The 13,546-nt window shown below is 40.3% G+C and overlaps 3 protein-coding genes across 3 annotated transcripts; 2 read left to right on the plus strand and 1 right to left on the minus strand.

Moving 5' to 3' along the window:
- Positions 1-8,637: 8,637 nt before the first annotated feature.
- On the plus strand, positions 8,638-9,687 carry PG986_012418 (uncharacterized protein; the record flags this gene model as incomplete). Its single annotated transcript, XM_066848640.1, has 1 exon — positions 8,638-9,687. The coding sequence occupies one exon, from the start codon at positions 8,638-8,640 to the stop codon at positions 9,685-9,687; it is 1,050 nt and encodes a 349-aa protein (XP_066695336.1).
- Positions 9,688-9,751: 64 nt separating this feature from the next.
- PG986_012419 (FAD/NAD P-binding domain-containing protein) lies at positions 9,752-10,913 on the plus strand (the record flags this gene model as incomplete). The annotated part of the gene is made up of 3 exons (XM_066848641.1): positions 9,752-9,838; positions 9,975-10,150; positions 10,211-10,913. The coding sequence occupies 3 exons, from the start codon at positions 9,752-9,754 to the stop codon at positions 10,911-10,913; spliced, it is 966 nt and encodes a 321-aa protein (XP_066695337.1).
- A 207-nt stretch (positions 10,914-11,120) lies between these two features.
- PG986_012420 (uncharacterized protein) lies at positions 11,121-11,633 on the minus strand (the record flags this gene model as incomplete). The annotated part of the gene is made up of 1 exon (XM_066848642.1): positions 11,121-11,633. The coding sequence occupies one exon, from the start codon at positions 11,631-11,633 to the stop codon at positions 11,121-11,123; it is 513 nt and encodes a 170-aa protein (XP_066695338.1).
- Between the last annotated feature and the right edge of the window lie 1,913 nt (positions 11,634-13,546).

Here is a 13,546-nt window from a genome sequence, read left to right on the forward strand (position 1 = left end):
GTCGTAATAGTTAAGCGACGTTCTTTTATACTTCTAATAGATTTTATTAATGTCGGTAAGTTTACGTTCTTCGGTATTATATTATTTTAAGGGGTAATTAATTTTTCGATAGCTAGTTTAGTAATAATTAAAGTATCGCTTTTTTTATTAGTTTCTAAGTCTCTTTAACGGTAATAAGAGAAAGGTAAGTTTTAGTCGAGGAGATACCTACCTACGGGGTGAGTTTAGTAAAAGTAGGGGTTTTAAAGGTATTAGCTTTATCGTTTTTATTATAGGAATTATTTTTACCCGTTTACGAGGAGGAGGGTTTATCGGATCGCTTTTTCTTTTTATCCGCGTTTACGAAGCTTTAAACTATTTATTTATAATGCTTAATATAAGTGTTAAAGTTAATAGTTTCGTTAAAATATATCGTAACGGTAGTAATTATAATACGAAATATAAGTTTATTATGGAAGCTTTTTTTTAAAAAAGTATGGGGGAGTTCTTTTTTCCGGTTAATTTAATAAAATCGGAAAGGAACTTTTAATAGCCGGTTAAGAAAGTTATCTCTAATTAATTGTACTCTTTTTTACTTTCTCACGAGAGGTGTAATTAAAATATCGTTTTTAAAGGTAATTAAGGAGCTCGTCGATAGTAGTGATATAATTAAAGTAGTGATCCCGGAGGAAAGGTAAGAGTTTACGAGTAATATCGCTTTTTATATAATTATAAATAGCGTTAAATATTTAATTATCGGAAAAGAAATAATCGGTATTTTTAGTTCGTATATCTTTGATTTAATGAAATTAAACCTCGAAAAGAATTTTATCTTTATTTTTATCGCTATAAAAATTATCGACTTTAACTTTATAACTTTTTTTATAGTAAATGCCTTTATTATTAATAATTATAAAGGAAGTATTATTACGTTTATTTATAATTAGTTAAGTGATAGCGGCCTAAGCGTTATATAATTACTTTAATCGGTTCGTTAACTCGATATTAGCTTTTATAAGATCGATAGTTAAGTTATTTATAATTACTTTTACTTGTTCCCGGGTAATAACGGCCTCGTTATAAGCTTTAGTTAATTTCTTTAAGGTAATTTTTAACGAATTAAGTTCACCGTTTAATCTATTAATTTTAAATTATTCTTTTATTAAGTTCTCGCCTTTATAAATATTATAGTAGTCGGAAAGAGGGAGCGAAACTAAGTGTTTAATTTAAATAACGGTTAACTTTAATTAAAAGTTTACCCGGCGGGCTTTAACGTAAAGGTTGAATATTTATACCGTACGAGTATAATTTAATAAAAATATAAGGCGTATTTCTTAGAATAACTCGTTCGGGTTATTATATATTTTTTTAAACTCGTTAAGGGCGATAAATCCGCTTTTAAATGTCACGGCTCTAAATACTAAGATAAGCCCTCGGCCCTTAACGGGCCGACTACTATGCCTAGCGCTGCGTACGGACGCTCGGAGAGCGCCCTTTTTTAAAAACCTCTGTTCTCGATTTTTTATTTCGTAACTTTTTAAATTACGTCCTCGTTATATAGTTATCGATATTTAAAAAACTATAATAATAAAATAAACGTTGGTTTACTTATTTTAATATTTAATTATTGCCTATAATATTATATAGCTTTTTTTATAAATATCGCGACTTTTATTGTAATAATTACCCGACCCGACGTCCCTACGGACGCCTGTACTTTTAATACGTTTAAAAACGTAATCGCGTTTAACTTAGAAGCTTAGTTCCGATATAACCTCGGTTTTTATAATTACGTTAACGGGCTAAAAATCGAGCTAAACTCGGCGAAATCCTAGCTCGTAAATACGTAAACCCGATTTGCGAATACGTAAGTTCGATTTACTTAAAAATAAACTATCGTAGTTTATTAAGAAAAAACTTACCGAAATAAATCGTTTTTAAAAAACGAGCTTATTAAATAATTATATATAAAAAAAGCGTTAACCTTTTCCGCCGCTACTCTTATTATAATTACTCCCCCGATTATTTTTACCCCGAACGTTTCTATACTTATTTTCATCGCCCCTGTTAATATTAATTTACTTATAAACCTAATACCGGGATCGTATACGCCGCCTGCTACCCGCTGTCCCGGATTTCCCATTAAAAGTAAAAAGTTTCTTAACTTAATAAAGTTTAATAAGTCCCGTTAAAATTTTCGTCGCTTTTCTATTTAAATATACGGTAAAATAACTTAAAACGAAACCCGTTTTTTAACCCCTACGTTTCGCTTAATATACGTAGCCGGCTATTTAAAAAGCCGGGTTTACGATTTAATCTTACCCCGTATTTATAAGGGCGTCCCCGATTTCTTTAACTACGCCGACTTTTTAAAATATATCGAAACCGCTTTCGGCGACCTTAACCGAGTTTAAAACGCTCGTAACCGATTATACTAATACCGCTAAAAAAACTAAGATTTTAATGTATATTACGCGGAGTTTTAACGCCTCGTATTCGAAGGAAAAATACCCTTTAAAGCCTTTTAGCCGCTATTATTTTAAAACATATCATAAAAATTATAAAATATACTACTTTATAACCCCGCGCTTACCCGAGAATATACTTAATACGCTAAATATTTATAATCTTTAAATAACCGCTTCCGTTAATATAAATAGTAAGCCGCGAAAAAATAATCCGTTCGCGTCCCTAGCTCGGTTCCGTTTAATATTACCTGTATCCCGCCTGTATTTAAACTAGTCCGCCGCCCGTCCTCGTTTTCGTTCCGAGTTTCTTTTACCGTTTTAATATTTAAAAACGACCCTATAAACTTTAATTATACCCGTAAAAATAAACGATATAAACGAAAAAAATGTTTTCTTTATAGCGAAAAAGGCTATTTAATATTTAATTATCCGCTACCCGATACCCGTTTTTAATCCCGATTCCGATCCGTTAAAACCGTTAGCCCCCCCGTTAAAATTTATTCGTCTTACCACCCGTTTCCCTGCCCGGTCTCTTAGCCCGACCTTAAATACCCAGAGCTTAATAAACGGAATAAGCTTAATATAAATCGTTACCAGGCTTATATTATACGTACCCCTCGAAATCGAACGCTTTAAATTTCCGAGGCCGCGATACGAGGCTAGTTTATATAAAAAAAAGCCGGGCTATGCTTAAACTTTTTAATCTTATTTATTACTTTAAAACTAAATAAAAGATTATTATTAACGTATATTATAATTAATATTAGCGTTAATAGTATAAGGTTCGTAAATTAAAATTAAATTAATCATTACGACTTACCCTTAAATAAACTATCGAACCCTATTAAATTAACGATTTTTAACGGCTCGAATTATAGCTTCGGCGCCGTTACTTATTATATTACCGTTAACTTAATTATTAAAAACTATACTAAAACCGTAAAACTATTCGTTACTTAGCTCGCGTATTACCTTATAATACTAGGCCTACCTTAATTAAAAAAGCACGACCTAAAGGTCGGGTTTTCCGGATATACCTTTACTTTTAATAACGATTACTGCCGGAAACACTATAATACGCCGGGGAGTCCGGCGAAAATTAAAGCGATACACGACGTACCGCTAAAAAACTATCCGATAAACCTACCCGCTTAACCTAAAAAACTAAAATATATAAATATTATAAAAATATTTTTCCGCGTTTACTAATTATATTAACGGCGCGATTACCGTATATTTATAATAATATTAAAAAAAATCGACTAGCTATTAAGAAAAAAAGAGCCTTTTAAACTCGTACCGACTATTTCTTTTAAACTATTTAATTATATCGACGTGTTTTCGTTATAAAAAGTAAAAAATTTACCGCTATACTGCGATTACGATTACCGTATCTAGTTCGTAAAAAAAAAAAAATCCGCTTTTCGGATTATTATACTCGATATTAAAAAACGAGTTAACCGCGTTAAGGAAATAGTTAAATAAAAACCTATAAAAAGGTTTATACGCCCTAGCTTTTCCTTTACCGCGTCCCCCGTTCTATTTATTAAAAAGGCCGATAAAAGCCTTCGATTTTATATTAACTATCGAGGGTTAAATAATATTACTATTAAGGACCGTTACCCGCTGCCTTTAATTAAAGAGTCGCTAAATAACCTAAAAAGGATAAAATACTTTACGAAATTAAACATTATAGCCGCCTTTAACGCTATACGTATAAAGTAGGGATAAAAATACCTAACCGCTTTCTATACACGGTTCGGCTTATTTAAAAGTTTAATTATACCGTTTAGCTTAACGGGCGCACCGTTAACATTCTAAAGGTTTATAAATAATACCTTAAAGTCTTATTTAAATTAATTCTATACCGCGTATTTAAATAATATCCTAATTTATAATCGAACGCGGAAAAAACATATTAAACACGTTTAAAAAGTCTTGTAAGCCTTAAAAAAGTTAGGGCTATTCGTAAAGTTAAAAAAGTACGAATTCGCTATTTAAGAAACGATATTTTTAGGAATAATCGTAAGCGCCGAAAGAATCCGGATAAATCCGGAAAAGATTAAAACGATTAAAAATTAAGCTACGCCGGCCTATTTAATTAATATATAAGCCTTTATTAAGTTTAAAAACTTTTACCGAAGGTTTATCCGCGACTTCTTTAAAATTATCGCGCTAATAATAAACTTAATAAAGAAAAGCGTACCCTTTTATTAAACTCGAAACTATAAAAACGCCTTTTAAGGATTAAAAAAGCATTTACAAAGGCGCCGGTATTAATACCGTTTAATTAAAATAAAGAGATTATCTTAAAAACTAACGCGTTCGATTTTATATTAATCGGAATACTATTATAATATAATAATAAAAGGATATTATGGCTAATAACGTTTTATTCGAAGAAACACTTTACGACGGAATATAACTACGAAATTTATAATAAAAAGCTATTAATTATTATTCGCTATTTCGAAAAGTGGCGGCCCGAATTAAAAAGCGCCGCTTCCCTAATTAAAGTAATTACGAATTATAAAAACTTAAAATACTTCACGATAACGAAATTATTAAACCGAAAATAAACCCGATAATCCGAATTCTTATTACGTTTTAATTTTAAGATCACGTATCGCTTAAAAAAATAAAAAAATAAGCTTAACGCTTTAACTAGGAAATTAAAAAATTTATTAAAAAAGGGGGATAAACGCTTAAAACATTAAAGCTAAATAGTATTAAAACGCGCTAACTTTAAGCACTTTTTCGACCTCGAATAAAACACTTTTAACCTCGGATAAAACACTTCCGACCCCGGATAACCGCTAGCCCGTTTATATAAACACGTTCGCTTCGCCGATCCCTTAACTTTTTAAGCTTATCCCCGATTATCCGATTTTAAACTAAGTCTTAAATAGTTTTACCCGTTAATAAACCCACCGTTAATGCCGAGCTTACCGATAACGTTAATTTAATTAACCCCGCCGCTTTTAAACCGCTCCCGGAAAAAAAACACTTATTTCGACTATTTCGGCTTAATTATAGCCTCTTTTTAATAAAAGTTATTTAAAAAACGAAAAGCTCTTATTTATTATTAACGCTTTAAAAACCGAAAAAACCCGCCACCCGTGAATCTCTTTAGCCGAGTATAAAATAAAAAATTAATACCTATTTTACCGAGGAAGACTATACGTTTTTAACTTACCGAAATTATATGTAAAACTCTTAAAAACGTATTACGCCTCCCCTGTAATCGGATATATAAAACGCTTATATACTTACGAAACGTTATTTCGAAACTATTATTAGCTTAGTATGTTAATATATATCGAAATTTAGGTTAAAAACTATTATACTTATAAAAAAATCACTAGTTCTCGCGAACCTTATTAAAAGGTATTAAAACCCCTCCCCGTCCTTTAAAAAGCTTGGTAAAATTTATCGATAAACTTTATTACTTACCTACCGAAAAACGAAAACTACGACGTTATTCTAATCGTAATCGACCGCTTAATTAAAATAAAGCACTTTATACACTATAAAGATACCTATAACTCCGAGAAAATCGCCCGCCTATACACGAAATACGTATAAAAATTCTATAGACTCTTAAAAACGATTATATTAGACCGAGGCTTTTAATTCGTTTTTAATTTTTAAAAATACTTAATTTACCGCCTAGGAATAAAATCCCGCCTATTTATTATTTACTACTTTAAAACCGATAAGTAAATAAAAATCGCTAACGCGTTTTTAAAATAATACTTACGAGGCTAAGTATTATATTTATAAAACGACTAGATAAAATAATTACTGTTAACCGAGTTCGCGATTAATAATATAATTAGTAAAAGTATAAACACGACGCTTTTTTTCGCGAACTACGGGTTTTACCCGCGCTTTAGCTTTAAACTTACCGTACCGAGTAATAAAATCGCCGTAAAGAACGTTAAAAACCTCGCCCGCCGAATAAAAGAAATATACGAGTATTTTTAAGCCGAGATTCGCCTAGTTTAAAGCCGATAAAAAAAATACACGAACTATAAACGTAAACCCGCCCGCCGATTCCTAGCTAACTAAAAAGTATAGCTCGATACTCGTAATATATAAACGCTCTACTTATAGAAAAAACTAAACTAAAAAAACCTAGGGCTATTTACGATTAAAAAAGTCGTTAGCTCGTATACGTACCGCTTAAAACTACTTATTTCGATAAAAATTCACCCCGTATTTTATATTAATCTATTAAAGCCCGTCGCCGAAAACCCTTTACTTAGATAATAATAAAACCCTCCCCCACTTATAAAGGTAAAGGGTATTAAAGAATAGAATATTAAAAAAATCCTAGACTCCCGTTAAAATTACCGAGGCCACGGTAACCGCCCCCGCTTAAAATATACCGTTAAATAAACGGGATACGATAAGCCGACCGAGGAACCTACCGTATATTTAAAAAATTATACCGAAATCGTAATAAATTATTATCGCCGTTACTTAAATAAACTTAAACCTACTTAAATTAAATTAAAGAATTTACCGCTTAGTTAAAAACTACGCCGAAAATTACCTACTTAAACTAATTAAGCATTATATTATTTAAACCGATTAAACCGTTTAAACCCTGCCCTATTATTTCGCGTTAACGGTGCTCCGCTTTAAAAAAAGGGTATTATTACGGTTTTAAATATTAAAATAAGCCCTCGGCTTTTAACGGGCCGATTATTATACCTAGCGCTACGTACGAACGCTCGAAAAGCGCCCTTTTTTAAAAACCTTTACTCTCGATCCTTTATTTCGTAACTCTTCGAACTACGTCCTCGTTATATAGTTACCGATACTTGAGAGATTATAGTAATAGAATAAACGTCGCCTTACTTATCTTAATATTTAACTACTACCCGTAATATTAAAGGGCTATTTAGTTTTTTTAATCTTAATTTACGAGGTAAAAAAAGGTAGCTTTATTATCGTTACGAGTATATCGATTAAATAAGGCGTTTAATCGAGCTTAAAAGTCGTTACTATTTAAGTCGTTAATTATAATATTATATCGTAAGAATTAAGCCTCTTTTTATAATTATTCGAAGTTAGCGAGGGTGTAAAAACTCTGTTCGTCTCTTGTGTTATTAGGGTTATTTTAAACGGTTTATGTTTATTCGACTTTTAAGTTAATTAATAGGCTATATCGGTTTAAGGATTAGCGGGAAAAGCGAGTTAATTTTTTATCGGATTCCTTAAGTTTATTAATAAGCTTTATAAAGGCGCTTTAATTAAAACGTATATATTATTTAGCTTTTATTTAAAAAGCGCGGTTATTTTCGTTATACGTTATAACGCGTTTATATTAAGGTAAGTCGTTAAGTATTAAAAGGTTTAACGTTAATTAATTAATGCTTACTTTTTATTATACGGCGGCGAGAGTAATATTAATTAATTCGAATAGTTAAGTAAAATATTATATTATTAAATAATAAAAGGGGCGGTCGTAAATAATTACGTAATTAAGTCTTTATAAAGCGGGGCTGTAAATAAGTCCTGAAATAAATAAAATTTACGACGAAAAGGAAAGGAAAGAGAAAATCGAGCTAGGGCCGATACGGTAGATCGGTTTTAATAACAAGGTGGTGGGGCTAGTGTGAGGTCTCTATATTAACCAGCGCATAAGCTAACGCATTATATTATTTTAGCCGGCTTTTTTTTACTTTTAACTAAAGGGTCGAAATAAACACACTATTAAATTTTCGGCTAATATATATAAAAAAGAGGCCGTCACTGGATATATACTTCTAGCCCCTTTAAAAGGACGTGCGCGGCAGAAAGTTAAGCTGGCTAATAAAAAGTAAACACGTCCTTATTACACTTCATTAGCGATTAAATATTCGTAGCTCATTGCGTAGGCCTAACCCGTCCTTAACCTAAAGGGGTCGACGCCTTGTGGTTCGTAAGGCTCGTCGCGGTCGCGAATTTGCGGGGTCTTTTTCGCCCCCGCAGCCGTTGCCTGCAGCTACAAATAATGGGCCGGTCGGAATTAGCGAGGAAGGGCATAACACCGAGATCCTGTCGTTGACCTTCACCCCTTACATGCCTGACTGGATACTTGTTGGTGGTTGGTTGCTGTTGAGCCCTCTTCTGCTTCTTCTACCTCGAGCCTTCATAAACCATAAATCAACCATACCACAGTCAAAACGTGACGCCGACCATGGACGAGCTGATGCAAAAAGCGATTCAGCAGTCCGGGAGTCAGAAGAGGCCACTCGAGTCCTCCCCCTGGGATTTGGACGATCCATGGCCTCAAGACTACTATTCCTGGGATCTTGAGTTCGAGATCTGGCGGCCCATTGAGACACCCTCAACATCACTGTTCATTAGTAAAGAGTCGGAATCCTCGGATATCACCACCATCGCCCTCTACAGCTGGAACATCGACTTCATGCTCCCCTGCGCCGAGGCGCGTATGAACGCTGCATTGGCTCACCTTGAAGAGCTCACGGCCCGATTGCCCCCGACCACAGCCGCCATCATCAATCTGCAAGAAATCACCCCCTCGGACCTCATCACCATCAGCCAGAAGCCCTGGATCCGCAACGGCTTTTTCATGACCGACCTGGACAACTCTGCCTGGGCCTCGGGCATGTACGGCACCACCACCCTGGTCGACCGCCGCCTCGTGATCATGTCCTGCTTCCGCGTCCACTACGCCGCGACGCAATTCGAGCGCGACGCTCTCTTCGTCGACGTCTCGGTGCTCGCCATCGCGGGCAAGTCGGTCCGCGTCGGCAACTCGCACCTCGAGTCGCTGGCGCTCGATCCGCCGCGGCGGCCGGCGCAGATGCGCGTCGCGGCCGAGCGCATGCATAAAGATGCGGACATGCTCGTGGGCGCGGTCGTTGCGGGCGACTTCAATGCCATCCAGCCGTTTGACGCCACTTTGCACTCGGAAAACGGCCTCACGGACGCTTACTTGGAGTCCGGGGGCCGCGAGGGCGCCGAGGAGGGAATGACGTGGGGGCAGCAGGCGCATCCGGCGGCGCGGGAGCGATTTGGTCTCTCGCGCATGGATAAGGCATTCTTCTGCGGTGCCGGGATCAAGCAGCAGGGCTTTGAGAGGTTCGGGGCCGATGTCGTGGTCAGCGGCGGCAAGCAGGAGCAGAGGGCCAAGTTGCTACAGCTTGGCTTTGAGAAAGCCTGGGTCACGGATCATTTGGGCATCAAGGCCACGTTCAGTTTTGCTCAGGGCACTCGTCTTTGAAGGTAGATTTCCTGATGGATACCACCTTCAGCCAACGTCCATTCAAAAACCACTAGTGATTGCGATGGTGCAACCTTCCAGTGGGATCGTCCTTGGTCCCCGCGGGGTAGCCGTCGCTATTGGCTTCAGTTCTGGCTGCACTGCGTCCAATGTACGTACATACCTGAAACATTTGCCGTCATCTCAACATCTGTTTCGTTTCACAAGGAATACGAGATGGTGTGGCCCGCTAGCTGAACGCGCATACTTTTTTACACCTGAGAGGAGAGTAAGATTGGCCTGACAAGTCGGCATGCAACCTCACATCGCAAAGGAAGAACGTCAAGTTATATGAGCAAGCTGCCATCCTGCGCGAAGTGGGCACAGGGATCAATATTGGGACAGATTCGTGGAACGTCTTGGGTCTCCTGGGGGTAGCCGACTCACTGACCACCGGCCATCCAGAATGGACCGTCTTGAACATGTGAGTAGAAGTGGATACCATTGCACGGAAACTCTTATTCATGACAACCCAACTGTGCAGGAACGGCCATTCCGGTGAGGAGCTTCATCGTGGAGAGAGAACCCCTAACCCTTCCATGAAGAGACCGACCATCCGTACGCAGAGAACCACACTGCAATCCGCCTTGCCAGCCCACGTTCCACCAGGGACCATCCAGCTCTCGAAGAAGCTATCCAAATTAGTCGACGCAGGAGACGAAGGCTTGGAACTCCACTTCAAAGACAACACCACCGCCCGCGCCGACCTCGTCATCGGCGCCGACGGCATCCGCTCCGCCGTCCGCGACACCGCCTGGCCCGACTACGAAATCGCCTTTACGGGGACCACGATCTGGCGCACCCTGCTGCCCCTCGACGCCGTCCGGGACCTCGGCCCCCGCTTCCAGCTCACGGGCTGGTGGCACACCCCCACGACGCACGTCTACTTCTCGCCCGTGGGCGAGGGCCTCTGGGAGATCGCGGCGCGCGCGTACCACGACCCGGCCACGCACCGCGCCAGCAAGGTGAGCTGGGGCGTCCCCGTCGCCAACGCGCACTTGGCGCGGCAGGCGGAGGCCCGGAGGACGAGGTTGGAGGAGATGGGCGGGGAGCCGTCGTATGATGATCGTGTGAGGAACAAGATTATCACGGACGGGGGCGAGGATATGTCTTGGATCTACATGCATGACATTGGTGCGGTTTGGGCCGACGTATTGGGGAGTTTGGAAGATACCACAAACGTTTGAGCCCGTAATTCCATTGGTCGTATCCTTTGTCCTGGGTGGTGTGTATAATATACATTCTATCAAGTCCAGGGACTACTAATACACGACTAAGCGACTTTATATTGACTCAAGCTACCATAAACTTCATCATATTCGTACACGACCCAAGATTCGTGCTAACTATCAAGTACCAGCTCGCGTTAGAGATCCAACTGGCACACCAGACGCCTAATGTATACCAACCCGCCGCCCAGTCCTTTCAAAGTATCGCCTTTCAAACTCATCCTCAGACCTGCGCCTGATGTTGATGGCCTCCTCCCGGGTAGTGTAATAATTAAGCACAAGAATCCCCTTCTCGTTCGCTTTGATCTTCCCCTCCTGGGTATTGGGAACCACGCGATGATGGCTCTGGCTCAGTTGCTGTGTACGAGGGTCGACGAAGAAGACAAACTCTGTCCAGAAGCTCTCCCTCTTTATCTCCGCGATGTCGAATCCTATCCTGTTGTAGTCCTCTAGCGACGAAATGGCCCCGAGAAGGTACTTGTGGTGGCGCAGACGCCGGGTGGAAAAGAGGCCTTTCTTGGTCCACAGTGGCCCGCACTCAGAGAACTCGCGTTTCTGGACGAGGCGGCTCCGGAAGAACAGGACCCATACGTCCAGCAAACTTGTACCTCCGCAATAGAACACCCGCTTCCGGCTACACCACGCCGTGGGCTGGGATGCTAAACTGGCGGCGAGCATGATGAGGGTAGCGTTCAGAAATGGGGGGGGGACTCACAAACGATTCCTGACGTGGCGTCAAGACTATCGTTTTATCCCAATCCTAACCTCACAAATAAATGTTATGTTGTATAACGATTATAATAAGGGGCGGGGTCTCGGGTCCTGGCCAGGCCAAGTGAACTCCGCGAAAGACCGCCAAGAGATACGTCAGTAAGCTAACTTCCGTCCCGTTTTCGACCATATGCCGCGCGTCGGGCCAGACGAACGCGTCGCGCAGCACGCCCAGGCGCCGTAAGCCCTTGACAGGCTAGACCAACAGAGCGTGGCAATCCCGACATGCGGAATATTTGGAGCGTTGCCATAAAGTGAGTGCTTGAGCCAATGGTCAGCATCGGCGTCACCCAAAACTAGACCTCTCGCAAACATGGGGTTTCCCAGCCAAAAAGGGGTGGCGCACACAACCTGATGATTTCCGCGTACGGCGTCTTCCACCACAGTCTGATCGAAGCTATAAATAACGCTCTACAATCTTTATTCGTGTCTTCGGCTATGTCAGCTGACAGCCCTTTCTACGAGTCCGGTATTAGGAGGGTGTAAGACGTGTCCGTATACATTATGCGGGAGCTTTCGACCTCCCCGATCCAGCATGACTTCCCCATCCAGTAACTTGTACAAAACAAGAGTGACATATATGAACACCTCGAAACATTGAACCTTCGCTGAGACATTATTTCCCGTGTCATCAATTCATAATTGCCAAACAAATCACTTCCATTCAGGTAGGTGCATATATACCCTGATTCTAGCTTGGAAAGATACATTATTAACGTTCAACCAGTGCAAGCTTCTCGCATTATTACCATGCATTTGGCCCTCTGCTTGGTTTCCATGTCCGTTCTGGCCCTGGCCAGCCCGATTCCTGATAGCGACGTCCGCAACGAGGGTGGCTTGGTCAAGCGTGTACCCTGCGAAGGCCTTTATAAACAGGGCGGCAAGTTCCCGGGATGCAGCTGGTATAGCGCGGCCGATGATAGTCTGGTGCTTCACTGCCCAGAAGGCATCTGTTACTGCTGGAGCGGCCAGGCTGGGTGCGCATGGGTCTGATTGAGGGGGATACGGCCAACTATCTACAGCACTCTGGAGATGGCGTTGGGAAAGGGGATATAAGGGGATATGTTAGCATGGAATCGATCATTGGTAACCATGACATAGCTTCCGGTCGGGTCGCCCCTTAATGGCCAGCATGGATCTGCTGGTTTGCGGAACAAACTGCGGTCTAAAATAAACGAGACTTCTCTTGAGAAGTAATGTTGGCAGTGTAGAGGGTTATGGGTACTGCTCATCTTCCCTGATTTTCTGCCTTATCGATTGAGCTGTGATATTGATAATCCGGAATATTTGTCGATTGGGTCGGGTGCTTATCAACGGTCTGGATTCTCGCCGAAGGACTACCTGCAGATAAGCTGATGTTTCGCCGGACCAATAGCACCCCGTCAATGCTTCGTACTTCTTTCTATCCGAGATAGCTGACCGCAGCGTTGCGGGGTAATAGTTAGTCCATATGAATGGGTTCCTATTGAGTAGGTAACCGAGCGAGGCTTTATCATGTAACGATCATTGGCTTGATCTGTTAGGTTACATTCTTGGCGCTTACCACAGCATGTAAGGGATTGGACTGTAGCTGAGGCACGGGGGTTATTCCGAGAACACATGGCGTTGCGCCGATCATGAAACAGAACATAGACCCTTGAGATGGTATCCCTGAGTGATGTGTCCAGGATCTAGATGCTACTAGCTGAGTTGAATCTAACCCTAGGTAGGCAATAACCGGTACATTGGTGTGCTGCACTGATATACCAACGCCGGCGCTCATGGGGCTGCCACCCATCACATGGATGCAACATCCGTTAAAGGCTATTGTAGTGATTGGC

This window comes from Apiospora aurea (genome assembly GCF_038362705.1).
Source record: "Apiospora aurea strain CBS 24483 chromosome Unknown utg000008l_segment0_segment0, whole genome shotgun sequence".
NCBI classification, from domain to species: domain Eukaryota; kingdom Fungi; phylum Ascomycota; class Sordariomycetes; order Amphisphaeriales; family Apiosporaceae; genus Apiospora; species Apiospora aurea.